The sequence below is a fragment of the Schistosoma mansoni genome, chromosome 1, assembly GCF_000237925.1.
Source record: "Schistosoma mansoni strain Puerto Rico chromosome 1, complete genome".
Classification (NCBI taxonomy): domain Eukaryota; kingdom Metazoa; phylum Platyhelminthes; class Trematoda; order Strigeidida; family Schistosomatidae; genus Schistosoma; species Schistosoma mansoni.
Window position 1 is genome coordinate 38006590 of NC_031495.1, and position 16131 is coordinate 38022720.

Here is a 16131-nt window from a genome sequence, read left to right on the forward strand (position 1 = left end):
TAGGTACATCTAGCTGACGAGTCCCAAATAGGACGAAACGCGCGTCCTGGATTCCACTGCTAGCCACTATCCATCTCTGCTTACCATGCTTGTGAATTAAGGCTATATCGAGGCAATTAGAGACAGACCAGTTGCAGTCCTAACACATCGATGGGAAGATTCAAACAAACAATACTGAATGAAAATAAATTTATTTTATGTGAAATGCGGATATTGCATTATTGTTCATCGAGTTATTTAGATACTCTTAAGATCCTGAAGAGCTCTAGAGATTCTTTTAAGTTTAGTTTGTAATTATACTATTCAATTGAGTATCCATGGTAGGCACCACAGAATTTCATCAAAGGATGACAAATAACTACCAAGAAAATCCAAGTTTGTGTAATGATTCATATCCTTTTGTTTTATTCTGTGAGGGTTAGTATTTCTTATCACTGTACAACTTATAAGTCAGGGTTGTTCAGACAACTATAAATGACAGTCTTTTTTGAAATGATTGTTTACACACATATTCAGTACGTTGGACCTATAGTTTATGGACGACCTTTGAGTGACGTTAAAGTAACCTTGAGAATGTCCATCTACTAACTAGGACTTAATGAGGGTTATAAAGCACTGTGACGAATTAGAATTATGATTTACAGTTGATGGTTACGGTTATTTAGCCAATGGGATTAGGGAATTTTACGCCAAAATCCAAGACCTGACATCTTATATTTGATGGGCTCGTCCATAAATTATAGTCTCACCTTCAGTACCTAACATTCCGTTTTAGTCTGGTATACTACTAATGACGATAGTCATGTTTACAAAAATAATAATAACAACTATACATTAATCAACTTTGTACATTGTAAATTTATCCCATTTTATGGAAGTCTTCTTACATTTCAGAGGAATTTCTCGATGCTACCACACGTGTATGGTTAAACACTACAAAAATGAGTGAAGATTGTCTTTATTTAAATATATGGACAAGAGCAAATAACAATAATTATTCACATGCTATCGATGATCGAAATCATATGATGCTTGAAAGTAGCGCTATATTTGGTCCTAAAGGTGGTCGACCTGTTATGGTATGGATACATGGTGGAAGTTTAATTCGGGGCTCTTCTTCAATTGAAATGTATAATGGTGCTTATTTAGCTGGAAAAGTAAGTCAACAAAATTGTATGATAATCAGAGATGGTTGTTGAATAGAATTGGAATTGGAAACACGCGTTTCATCCTATCCAGGACTCATCAGCTGGATATACCTGCATCCCGGATAAATTTATATTGTACTGACGACCCTGAGGGACTTATTAACCAATCAAAAATCATTGTCTAGTCATTCAACAGTTTATAATAAAAAGCAATAAATTGGAAAGCAAGAAAAGAATTAGGAGTTTGGCTAGAGTTATGAGTTAAGGTTTCAAAGATTTAGGTTAACAGTATCAAGAGGCGAGATTATAATTTAAGGGATGATCTTTGAATGTTAATGAAGTAACCATAAGAGATTTCAACCTATCATTAGATTCAAAATAAGGTTATAAATTAGTATGAAGAATTGGAATTAGGAGTTAGGGTAAAAATTAGAATTAGGGTTTTCATCATGAACTGACATGAGCTACAATGCCAGAACGATGTTAATCCAAATGTATGAATGAATTTTATACCGAAATCCAAGAAACACTACATGAAATCCGATTGGTTCATACACAGGTAATGATACTTTCCCCTTGACTATGTATTGAATCATATCAAGTACTCTCAGATACAATCACCATCAATTGAGCTTACGAAAAATGTTACATTCACTATGTAATTGCAACAAGAGATATATTTTCATCAATTTTAAACATTGAGTAACTAGATATAGACTTTCTTTTTACCTAGTTTCTAAAAGGATACAAACTATCCACCGATATGCTTTAAATTTTGTGCATAAACTCAAAAGACATCGCCTTAAGTCTAATTAGTCCTCCGATAACGTATACCTTTGTCTAATCAACACTAAAGAGTAATTTAGTTTAGATTACTTAAATATTTAAGTAGTCTGTTACATGATTATGAAAACCTCTATATACTATAAATGTATTTAATGATTTACAATTTCGGGCGATTTTTTGATGGTGAACCATAATATTAGACGGAGAACTATTTCAATAATTGCTTCATCTTTGTCTGTAAAAGAAAACAGCTATGGCTTATTCACTTAGTATTGTTTGTTTGAATCATCCCATTGATGCTTAGGACTTCAACTGGTCAGCCTCTTATATGCATATGTGCATACTGTGCGTATTGCCTCGATATTGCCTTCATTCATAATGCCTGTGAATTAAGTCAATATCGAGGCGATACACACAGCATGCACATATGCCAATAAGAGACCGACCATTTGCAGTCCTAAAAACATCAATGGGAAGATTCAAACAAACAATAATAAGTGAATTCAAACTTCACCCCATTGCACAAGCAAGTGGCTATCAGGATTCAGTAGCTGAGGGGATAACGCGATGGCGTTTTAAGCGAAATGTACTGGGTCCGAGTCCCAGAGTGAACATCAACTCTGAGATACAGGTACATCCAGTTGACGAGTTCCGAATGGGACGAAACGCACGTCAAACTGGACTCCACCACTGTTAGCCACTATCCATCTTTGCTTATCTATGACTTATATTTGAGATGAACTCTAGAAAATCCTGGTGTTAACATTGAATAGTCGTTACCATTAGTTTCAGAGTGACTTAACTTAAAAATCTTAATCTTTAGGATTCGATCCAGAGAGACTGTATAGTATAATCTTTAATGCAGCTAGTTAACTTTAAAAACTGGATACCATTATATATCAAAAATAAATCTCTCCATCGTTATAGTTATTTCTGGTTTACTTCATTTTATTCGTTAAGAAAGAACCATTTTTGTTTTATTCCGCATGATTGGATTACTTGATTATAAAGTCTATCAATGACACGTACAATTTACGCTTTATTGATTCATACACTTCTCTTTTACTTAATGTCACAATGACCGTGAAATGATGACCACAAAAATCTTATATCCTATATTTGATCAACATAGATCCCCCTATTCCAATTATTAATTAAAACACAAAACTGTAAACTGAATTACTTTGTTCATCTCTATTTATGATAATTCAAGAACTCAAAGGATTATATACATTGTTAACTTTTATCCATGTACATTTCTTATTGAGATGTAAGTTTGTGTATCTATCTTTTCGATCCATTTATTACACTAAGTTGACCGTTCATTCGATGGTTAACTAACAAACTAACCTACTCAACATATCAACTTTCCTAACAAATTGATTGAAATAATACACTGGTTTAACTGGTAAGTCAGACTGTTTAGCATAAAGACTGATCACTACATCAATACATAGACTACTTATGATGGTGTTCCAGTCATTTGTCGTTAATCAAGCCTTATCTGGTGACGACAGTGTGGCTTTTCTGGGATTGATTTCTGTGTATTCAAGGCTCACAAACCCAACCGCATGGATGTGATTGTATGGGGAAATCGGTGAAACACTCGGGTTTTGGCATGCGGGCATCGTGCCGAGGGCAAGTATACGTTATATGCAAACTGACAACACACATGTTTTTACTCATACACCCCATACCATACATATAGGTATATTCACCTACCTACGAAGGTAGATGATGAACGTATTCGCTACAACTGCCTGTATTTTACTCATTACATACTAATGGTACGAAAACTTTCGTCTATACAATTCATCACATACACATAAGCATGAACACTCTCAGAGAGGAGTTGATGATCAACTCTCCTTCGTATTTGTTACAACACCTTTTTCTTATGTCTTCTAATTATTAGTTTAAGACCATGATTTTATTAGACATAGGACAGACATTTCAGCAAACGTTAGTTTAGGGAATCAGACGCGTACCCTTTGCATATACCTATATACACAACTATGCATGCAATTTAATATACATGAACATGTACATCGGGCGACCCTCAGGATCTGGTGAGCCCTGGAGTAATCCAGTTTACAGAACAGTGATGGATTAATCCGATTTCTACTGGTTGACCAAATTCGCTAGCGAGTTTTCTGTTACTAACCGGCGGTGCTACGTTAAGGGTTTGAGTCGGATTTCGCTGCCACCCCTTATTTACACATTAACCTCTGCACATCATCCTCACGATCCGTCAAGTCAGTTTTGTATAAAATACATCTACTTCTAAATAAAACAAACAATTTCATATCCTACTTTTAATATCCAGTTATCAAATGAATTTATCTGTTCAACTTAATTATTCTCAGCAAAACAATGAATTAACTAGGAATCAAGTCCAATTGAAGTCATATGTGCTTATAAGTGTTTTGATTCGACTTATTTCTCCAAAACTCATGTTATTCTTTGTTTGTTTGTTTGTTTTCTCTCGCTTCTTACAGATGAATGTTGTTGTTGTCAGTATACAATATCGGCTAGGACCATTAGGTTTTCTCTACTTAGGTAATGATGAAATACCCGGAAATCAAGGTTTAATGGATCAAGTAGCTGGATTACAATGGGTTCGTGAAAATATAGCTTATTTTGGAGGAAATCCACAACAGTAAATTGTGTTTTTTTATTTTTGTTATATTTATTCAACTTAATAGATTTAAATTTTGTGACCATACTACTTTTAAAGTAATAGGTTCTTTTAGAGGCTGTTGTGGCTAGCAATGGTATTTTCGGATGGAGTCCTAAATGTGCGTCCCGGATTCTATTGCTTGCAATAATCCAAACATTTTATAAGAAACATACTATTTCTATTGGTGGGTTTTTCCAGGTCCATTTGGTAAGGTAATGGTTTGAGGTAGTCAACAGGAAACCCTGGACTTAGGTTTTGTGCTATTTGGCACTCATCGACAAGGTGTGCCTGTAACCTTGTGGTCTGGATAGCTCAATGGTAATGCTTCTGACTGTGAGGCTGGGTGACTCAGGAACGAAGTCGCTAGGGAGCATCAGTTTCTTCAAGACAAGAGGTATACCTTTTTGGTGAGTGCCAAACATTAGGAAGCCTGAATCCGGAGTTTCCTGTCAGCTACCTAAGACTGGTACATCTCAACATAATATACGCGATGCCTATTCACCTAGACTAGTGGTCACATTGCAACTTGATTGAAAGAACTCGATCTGCACTAATAAAGACCATACATACATGATATTATGATCAATCAATTGTAAAAGGTCCATATAATTGTTTACTGAGGCCGTTTTAGTTGTAAAGGAGAAAATAATAAAGGATTTGTTTACTGGTACGAAATACGTTAAATAATATAACAAGTTTTACACACTGAACAATCAAACTAGGCATGTTAGACCACAATGTTCGATATGAGATAGTAAGGCCACTAGGTTAGACTACTTTATAAAGAGACATCCATTTCCTACCAACGATTGATAGCTAAATTACAGAGACAGGAGAATTTATTCATTCACAGTACAAGCAGTCCAAGTACAGTGAACTCAGAGTAAAAATCAGTAGTAGAAAAGAATTCACAATACTGTACAGTGTCTCATACATTTGGCTAAGCTGATTGTCTATCATCAATCACTCACTGGGTAGTTACGACTTACCACCAAAAATTCACTATGAAACAAACTTCCAAAGCTATTTTTTTTGGATAAATTTCTCTTAAACCTGTGAATCCGCTGATACTTTCATCTCGTAGTGACTAGTACTCCACAAAGTATAAAATCTGAGAGATTTCTATATTCATTTAGTAATCTATGTACCAATGTAATATGACAACTTGAACTGATATGGATATTTCACAGGTTCTACATTCCATATGATTTACTGGCTGAATTCTATCATTTAAAACTGTAGTATGGATGTGATTTGTGGACGAGAGTGATAATGATTGGTTGTTTGCTTAGTCTAACTTGCTGATAGCCTGACAGGCGTTAGATGAGTTATATATTCCCCTATCCTTATTACTTATCATTATTGATTGGTTGCTGATTGTTGTTGGATTGTGTCGGGTTTTGGTGTGGAAATATATTTACGTTCTAGTCAGGCTAATCACATGTTCTTGATCTGAGTTGTGTTAAAGTCCTGTAGAATAGACACTGGGCTGGAGGAATCTAGTGTAGATATTCGTTTAAGGTAAATGAACGTCCCATTCGTAAAGAAGAAGAAAAACACCGATCGTTATATCAGGATGATTTCTTATAAGCAAAGATGGATAGTGGCTAGCGGTGAAATCCAGTTTGACGCTCGTTTTGTCCTATTTGGGACTCATCAGCTAGTTGTACCTGCATCTCAGAGTTGATGTTCACTCTGAGACTATCCATCTTTGCTTACCATGCTTGTGAATTAAGGCAATATCGAGGAAATACACACAGTATGCACATATGCCAATAAGATACTGATCAGTTGCAGTCCTAAAACATCAATGGGAAGATTCAAACAAACAATAATAAGTGAATTCAAACTTCACCCCATTGCACAAGCAAGTGGCTATCAGGATTCAGTAGCTGAGGGGATAACGCGATGGCGTTTTAAGCGAAATGTACTGGGTCCGAGTCCCAGAGTGAACATCAACTCTGAGATACAGGTACATTCAGTTGACGAGTCTCAAATAGGATGAAACGTGCGTCATGGATTCCACTGCTATCCACTATCCATCTTTGCTTATAATGCTTGTGAATTAAGACAATATCGAGGCAATACGCACAGTATGCACATATGCCAATAAGAGACTGACGAGTTGCAGTCCTAAAACATCAATGGGAAGATTCAAACAAACAATACTAAGGATGATTCCTTGTTAGATTATTACAATAATACACTTCATAAACATAAACCATATTTTGAAATTTATTTATTTCACTTTATTTAACTGATATACAAATTTAGAATTACACTATTTGGCCATTCCGGTGGTGTTATCTGCGTTGCTCTACATTTAATCTCTCCAATATCTAATCATTTATTTCAACAAGCAATATTACAAAGTGGTTCACCATTAGCATGGTGGGCTGTTGAAAGTTCTCATACAGCTTTAGAAAAGGTAAGTCTAATATAATATGGTATAATATATAATCATTGTTTAAATAGTTGTTCAATGTTCTATAGTTTTTAGTGGTTGTTCAGGTTTAAATTTGTGAGAACTGACACATGGGTGAACTTGAGGAACCTCTAAGAAGCTCAGAAAGAACCGAAGATATTCTATCCAATCATTTTTTGGGAAGAATATACCAGAATCTCTAGGTTAAGCTTCCCTATTAGACAAATGCTAAAAACCCCCTATATGACGAAATTATCAAATTTATGTAATTATTTGAGTACTGATCGAATTCTATCAACGAAGTTTACATATGGATACAAGTCTAAGTGACTTGACATTGTATATACCAAGTTAAAATGTTGCAGTTTCTACATGAGGTCAGTCATTGTTCGAATAACTCAAAAATGTAATGTTTTAGGCTACAAAACAGAGTTCCCTTAAGATTGCAGTTACACCTTATTGATGAACTTCAGCTAGCATGAAATCTATCACAACCAGGGTTTCCTGTCGATTATTTTCAGATATCTAACATGATAAAATTTACTTTGATGAACTTATTGAAAACTGATTACCGAGTCAAATCTTGTGTATATTTTTATAATTTTGATGGAGTTTTGTTCTCTGAGGTGGATGGTTTGGTTGTGGAGCTTTCATCGTCCTTCTGAACGACATCATCAGCAGCACAAATTTTGGGTAGAAGTGAAGTGTTTGAATTTCTCCACATGTGATTCACAGCTTGTCCTGTACACCTCGATGTTGATTGGTTCTTATTGACCTTAAATCTGTCATTGTCACAACCAAACCATCTAGCTCAGAGAACAAAACTCCATCAAAATTCCCCCACTTGAGCTACGAATCTTCTCCACCATATTTTTATAATGTTTCCTTCTTTATCGTAATAAATCTATACAAATCTTCTGGGTTATGAAATTTTCATAGTTGAAATCATGAGTCAATTGAAGCTAGACCACCATGGAAAACCTGGAAGCACTGGACGGCCGTTTCGTCCTATTATGGGACTCCTCAGTGGCAGTGCGCATCCACGATCCCACCTCACGAGATTCGAACCTAGGACCTACCAGTCTCGCGCCAGAGCACTTAATCGATGTTGGTCTAACTTCAATTGACTCATGATTTCAACTATGAAAATACTGAAATCTCCACAAAACCCCTTCTGGTTATGAAATTTATCCATAATCATTGATGTTATTCTTGCATAAGATGTCTTGGGTTCGCTTATTTTATTTACCTCTAGTTCATATTCAAAATAGTGTCTAATGCATTTTATTCATGTTAACAAAAGATATTCTTTTGATAGTCATGTTTTTTGTTTCCTTTTTTTTTTGTTTTAGACACGTTTATTAGCCCAACTAAGTGGTTGTAATGCTGTAACTGATTCAAATGGTCAATATTCTAAAGAATTAGTCAAATGTTTACAAAGTGTAGATTCAGAAACCTTGGTTGTTAATCAATGGCATATGCATTTATTACGTAATGGAGAGAATTCTTCACGAACTAATCAATTAAAAAAATTATACAGAAATAGAGCAAGTCATCATGTATGTATGCATAGAATGTTAAAAAATATAAATATTATTGTATGTATTACGCAAGGAGAGAAAAAAACAGAGAGTACTGAATAGCTATTTCATCGTAGTATTCGACTGTTCAATGGCACTGCTCACTCATAAACCCCCCAGAGGGGATTGAATTGAAGAGTTTCAGGTCTTACGATGAATCTTTAACGTTCAAACAATTGGGCCAGTATCTAATAGTTTATACGTCTAATTTCAGTCAGTCAGTCAGCTACAACGTAGGACCAGGCACATTTATTTATCGGTCCAAGTTGCCATACCTCGTTAGCACAACAAGATGAACACCGGATTCATAGAAATAGTTAATTTAGTGGTGGTAGTATATAAAAGATAGGTTTTATATAAGGATATAGTATAGGAAGGATGAACGTTATGAAGCAATTTTAACCTTAAGGTTTAAGGAAACAAAAATAGTGTATACACCTACGCCATTGTGATCGGTTCTGAGCCATGTCACCTAGAGTCTCCAACCATTGGTTACGATAGTCACGCGGACCCCAACCAAGTAGTCTGCATCTGCCAACATGGCTCAGACTAGAAGTTAGTGACTTCAAGCACTGATGCCTTATCTTATCCCTTATCTTTGTTGATTAACTGTATTGCATCTGACATAGATGAACTCCATTATTCACGGCCTCCCACTAGAACTCTTTAGAAATACCTCTCAAAAGTGGTCATTAATGAGCACATGACTACAAGTATATAAAAGATTGTTCATCATTTTCAGTTTATTGTTAATCTCATTAAAACTTATGAATGGCCAAATAGTAACTAACTATTTCAGAGTTTATTTGAAATCAATTCTATCCAGGCACCTTATGATGATTATTTGAAAATAAAAGTAAATCGTACCAAATTAAAGCTTTATATTTAGTCGAAGTGATTAGCTGTATAAAAGTTGAAAAAGGTCAAAAGTATGTCTATGATGGTTGGATATCATCAATTCGATTAACTTGCATAGATTTCATAGTTGAAATCATGAGTCAATTGAAACTAGACCACCATGGAAAACCTGGAAGCACTGGACGGCCGTTTCGTCCTATTATGGGACTCCTCAGCAATGTGCATTCACGAGACTGGTAGGTCTTGGGTTCGAATCTCGCGAGGTTGGATCGTGGATGCTCATTGCTACCGAGGAGTCCCACAATAGGGCGAAACGGCCGTCCAATGCTTCCAGGTTTTCCATGGTGGTCTAGCTTCAATTGACTTATGATTTCAACTATGAAAATACTGAAATCTCCACAAAATCCCTCCTGATTAAGTAGATTTATAAGTTCACAATATTGAGAGGGTTTTACAGGGAACAAGGTAGGCTTACTGATTGATCTCAATTTTTAAATCCATCAGAATTTCTCAACGTTTTTACCCAAACCTATTTATCACGAAATGACTGTCCAGTGCTTCCAGGTGTTCTATGGTGGTCTTACATTTTTCTGTTCATGATCTATGACAGTTGTTTTCCTGTCAATCTAATCTTTGAATGTTTATTTGTATACTGATTAAGAGATATCTCAAACGTATGCTATACGCTACAGTTTTCTGAACCGGATGGAAATAATACACGCTTTTTACATACTTGCTCAATCTGCTATGCTATTGAGTAGAGTAAGAAATAACTATCAGGCTGTGATTGGTTTGTATATATGAACGTGCCCTCCTTAACTAGAAATATAGGCTAAGATCTTAACTAAGTGATTAATTGACTTCATCCAATAGCGTGCATTGTTTATCATATAGCTTCGTGACAGCACATAACACTTTTATGTTTACCTGAGCCTATCAATATAGAACATATTTCTATATACAGATCCATTTGTGGTCATTTTCATGTGTGAGAATATTCATCTTTTTTTTTTCGGTGTTCAATCAAAATGAGATATTTTATATTTCTGATGATTTTTCGTTCTGTTTATAGGAGTATGATTTTCCTTCGAAATTTCATTCCAATCATCTCAAGTTATCTACATATGTCTTCTATAAACAGGAAACTATTGAGTATACAGAACTGAAGAATGAAAAAATTCTGCGAGCAGGATCGTGGATGCGCACTACCGATGAGGAGTCCCATACCAGGACGAAACGTCCGTCCAGTGCCTCCAGGTTTTCTATGTTGATCTAGCATCAATTGACTCATGAATTCAACTACTAAAAATTAAAGCGTTATATAAAGTGCTCTTAAATACAGCATTTCCTCATTAAACAAATAGGAAAATTATTATCAGGAGGGGTTTTGTGGAGATTAAGTATTTTCATAGTTGAAGCGTGAGTCAATTGAAGCTAGATCTCCATGGAAAACCTGGAAGCACTGGACGGCCGTTTTGTCCTATTGTGGGACTCGTGGATGCGCACTGCTGAAGAGTCCCACAATGGGACGAAATGGCCGTCCAGTGCTCCCAAGTTTTCGATGATGGTCTAGTTTCAATTGACTCACGCTTTCAACTATGAAACAGGAAAATACCCAAATTTCTTCGATACAGGATGTATATTGAACATTGATTGACTAAATGCATTACAAATTTATGAACACGTATTCTAACTCAAATTAATCGAATGACACCAGTTTTGTTAACATGAAACTATTACAATGAATAAACTATGAGTTTCTACTCTAATTTCAGTTACGTATAGCATATTTTCAAATTTTAAGTTACATAATCGTCAAAGAGTAGTCAGAACGACTATTCAAACAGTAATTTTTGGTATGATCAACAATGTCCTGTTCATAGAAGACATGTGTAGATATCTTTAAATGATTAGAATGAAGTCCTTAGGTGAAAATCATGCTCTTATATACTGCGTTGACATACTAAATGAATAGAAAGTGCTTGAAAATGTAAGATATCTCATTTTGATTGAACATTAAAAAGAAGGATAGTTATCCTTACGTGTACATTTTAAACGTCAACGGGAATCTCTAAACTTTAAACGAAGTGAACGGTACTGGGTTCGAGTCCAGGAGTGAACATCAACATGTCTGCGATGCAGGTACATCCACCTGACAAAACGAGCATCGTGGACCCCACTTCTAGCCACTATCTATCTTTGCTTACAATGCTTGTGACCTAATGGCAATATCGAGGCGATTCGAACAGGATGCACATATATCAATAAGAGACTGATCAATTGCAGCCGTAAACATCAATGGGAAGATTCAATCAAGCAATACCAACTGAATCTAATACAAATATGACTGAATGCTCCTTGGATAATTTTGTTTTGATAACTAAACTATTTTTCATGATACCAAATGTATATTTTCACTTTTTTTCTTTGATAGCTTTTAAGCACTGCTGGTTATTATTTTGATTTGCCATTTAAACCAGTAGTTAGTGCACCATTTTTGCCTGAATGGCCATATGAAGTATTAGGTTCAGGCAAATTGAATATTCGTCATCGTATCATGTTAGGAGTTAATAAAGATGAAGGTTTGTCAGTTTAACTTTTATAATGATTTACATGTTATTCATAAATATGTTTTCTTTGTTATATCTCAATGAGTAAAAAAACCTTATTTCCGACGTTTCGTGACTTAATGCAAGTCACTTCTTTAGAGTAAATAAGTAATGCGATGAAATTAACACAATTGAATTCATGAGTCGATGTAAGCTAAACCATCATTGAGAGCTTGGAAGCATCAGACGGCCGTTTTGTCCTCGTATGGGACTTATGTTGATTTAGTGTCGGTTATTTATTTACTCTGTAGAAGTGGCGTACATTAAGCTACGAAACGTCAGAAATACAATTTTTGCTACTCATTGGGATATAACAAAATGTAAATTTTCATAGTTAAAATAATGAGTCAATTGAAGCCATATCACCATGGAAAACCTGGAAGCACTGGACAGCTGTTTCGTTCTATTATGGGACTCCTCAGCAGTGCGCATCCACGATCCCGTCTGTTGTGAGATAACAACTCACTGAAGAAAATTTGTGAAAGGTTGCTCAAACTTTGTGGATTGGTTGAAGTTAGACATTAACACCGTTGGATGCCGTCTCAGTGGTCTATCAGTTAAGTGCTCGCGCGCGAGACTGGTAGGTCCTGGGTTCCAATCTCACGAGGCGCGATCGTGAATGCGCACTTCTGAAGAGTCCCACAATAGGACGAAACGGCCGTTCAGTGCTTCGAGGTTTTCCATAATGATCTAGCTTCAATTGACTCATGATCCCATCTATAAAATTAATCAGTGTAGTCTGATAATGATCAGTATCCTAATATTCAGTTGAAATTACTTTTTTGTTCTCTAATTGTATACCAAAAAAGGTGAAGGAGAATAAAACCAAATGTACACTATTTCACTGATTCACATATGTTCAATATTCAATTTTTTTGTAACTAATAAAGTTTCACGTCATTTGTAGAACATATGGTATAATTATAGTATAGGGAAGAGTTATTCAGGAATGAGATTTTATAAGTGAATAGTTTATGGAAAAGAAAACAGTTATGTTAAAAATTATTAGTAGATTTTACATTACTTACTTACGTCTGTTACTCCCAATGGAGCTTAGGCCACCGACCAGCATTCTCCAATCCAATCTGTCCTGGGACTTCCTTTCTAGTTTTATCCAATTTTTAATCATTCTTCCCATGTCTTTCTCCATTTCTCGGCGTAATATGTTCTTTGGTCTTCCTCTTTACCTTTGGCCTTCAAAATTCCGTGTGAGGGCTTTTCCTGTAACGCAGTTGGGGGATTTCCTCAATGTGTTTCCTATCCACTTTCAGCGCTTCTTCCTGATTTCGTCCTCTGCTGAAATCCGGTTTGTTCTCTCCCACAGTAGATTGTTGCTGATAGTGTCCGGTCAATGGATCCGAAGTATCTTGCGTAGACAACTGTTAATAAACACTTGTATCTTGTGGATGATGGCTTTTGTAGTTGTCCATGTTTCTGCCTCATACAGTAGAGATTTTACATTAGTAATAAATTTTTATTAGTATCTTCAACAGGTTGCACTGCTTGTAAACTGAAATACTAACGATATATAAACTTGTCTTTATGTATATAGATTGTTTATATTCATAACCTTTGGAAAGGATTTAAAAATAGATTTTTAAAAGCTCCTACATTGTTTCTAGTTAGGGTTAAAGTTAAGGTTTTCATTACAAACTGCCATCAGCTATAATATAAAAATGATCTGTAGGCATATGATGAAATCAGATTTGCTCTAAAATTGAAGTGTTTGAGGTTAGAATTTAGGATTAGCATCGATATGCCTGTTATCTATGTTATGACTTGACCAAGGTCGTCACCAATTTGTTATGACTATACAAATTAAAGAAAGGACGTATTCTAATTCGTTATTAGTTTTTATGTTCGGCTTTTATTCACGTGTATTATTCACCAATGGGAATACGACTTCTTATTCCTTAACACTGTGACAATCAATGACGTTCGATCAGTATGAGTAATCTAACGTCCTTATTGATCCTTTATCCGCCTAGCCCTTCCACTTGAGTCCAGAACACCAATGACAGCTTCTGTTATGCGAATCGTTTATTTCAAGCATACTCGGTTTATATACCAGACAGACATCACACCATAAAATAGAAAATAATATTTGTACAAGATCAAGCCAAATGTGACTGTGAACGTGGGATACAATAATGAATAAAGTGAATATAATTTAGGAAAAGTAAATTGTAAAATAATAATCCATAGGTCAAAATGAAGCTTATAATAAGATGAATATAGATATGCATAATCTAGTCACTGAATAGTTATACAATAAGAATATACATAGAATAATCGTCCAATAATGGGTCCTGGGGGTTACCCGTACTTATGTCTTCGCTAGGATATAACAACCTACTATGTAAAGAGATAAAATAAGACTTAATATGTTTAATACTACCTAGTTTCCATCTATAAATGCCATAATTAACTTTTCGCAATAGTTTTAAACGTTTTCAAACAGTATACAGAAGTTTTATAGTTGAAATCATGAGTCGATTGAAGCTAGACTACCATGGTATACTTAGAAGCACTTGATAACCGTTTTGTCCTAACATAGAACTCCACATTCACGATCCCGTCTCACGAGATTTGAACCCAGGACCTATCAGTCTCTCACGCTAGCACTTAACCTCTAGACCACTGAGCCTGCCAGCATCCAACAATGTTACTGTCTAACTTCAACCAATCCACGAAGTGTTTCTTTTACTTGTTAAACATGATATTTGTATTTCATGCTAAAAAACTAAAAAAATCTCATTCTTGATTCTGATTGGTTCATCCACATTTAGATTTTCTTTTTTTGTACATTCGATTGTTTACTATTCCTTTATCGATTATTTGTTTGTTTCTTTCCTTTATTCTTTTGTATGTCTAATATTATGTAGGCATGTATCATCTTGTACAAAGTTTAAGAATGTATTTTATGTCACCTGGTTCATGGCCGCAGATACCAAGAGAATTTCGTCATGGTATAGCACTTATGGATCCTTTAGATTTATTAGCATTTTATATAATGGATGAAAATTTTCTTCAATCAGTTTTGCTACAGGCTACTGTTTTTGAATATCAAGTAAGTTTAAGAAAAAAGTTTGATGTTACATTGATGAGTAAAGATAACAATGAAGAATGGTAAGTATATCAGAAGGGGTTTAGTGGATATAATAGTAATTTCAATAGTTGAGATCATGGGTCACTTGAAGCTAAACTACCATGGAAAACCTGGGAGTACTGGACGGCCATTTCGTCTTATTGTGGGACTCTTCATTAGTGAGCATTCACGGTCCCGCCTCTCGAGATTCGAACCCAGGACCTATCAGTCTCTCGCGCGAGCGCTTAATCTCTAGACCTCTAGCTGGTTTGTCCTCTCCCATAAAACGCTGTTGCTGATAGTATCCGGTCAGTGAATGTTGAGTATTTGGCGTAGACAACTGTTTATAAATACTTGTACCTTCTTGACGATGGATTGAGTAATTCTCCACGTTTCAGCTCCGTACAGTAGAACTATCTTGACGTTCGTATTGAAGATTCTCACTTTGAAGTTAATTGACAGTTGTTTTGAGTTCCATATGTTCTTCAATTGTAGAAATGCCGTCTCTGCTTTGCCAATCCTCGACTTTACATTTACATCAGATCCTCCTTGTTCATCAATGATGCTTCCATATGACTACTAAAATACAGTTTATTAATTATTAAAAAACAAGTATAATACATTTAGTGTATTCCAATTGATCAAATGAATAACTTAAAGGTAGTCTAGATAGACATATGGTTTTACCTAAAGTGGGTATTTATAAATGAAGAAAAGAGTACCAATGGGATGACTACTTCATTTTAACCAAACACTTTACAATCGATTTATGGCAGCTATAGATTATCATAGTTTAAATCACTAAGTGATTCTAGTTAGAATACCACTGAAAAGCCAGGGAGTATTTAACAGCTGTTTCGTCTTTACATGGTACTTCTCAATTGTGCTCATTCACGAACCAGTTACAAGGGATTGTAACCAGGACCTTCGGTTTCGTGTACGACTGCTTAACCTTTA

At 35.4% G+C, this 16131-nt stretch overlaps 1 protein-coding gene across 1 annotated transcript in view; it reads left to right on the top strand.

Annotated features, from left to right (window-relative positions):
• Positions 1-16131, top strand: part of Smp_125350 (BC026374 protein (S09 family)) — a gene marked incomplete at both ends in the record, with an annotated part of 51291 nt that overhangs the window by 20029 nt on the left and 15131 nt on the right. Inside the window, 4 exons of the mRNA XM_018794317.1 lie at positions 895-1157; positions 4433-4552; positions 11912-12059; positions 14972-15156. Coding sequence (XP_018648742.1) covers positions 895-1157; positions 4433-4552; positions 11912-12059; positions 14972-15156 — 716 coding nt within the window. The remainder of the gene's footprint in view (positions 1-894; positions 1158-4432; positions 4553-11911; positions 12060-14971; positions 15157-16131) is intronic.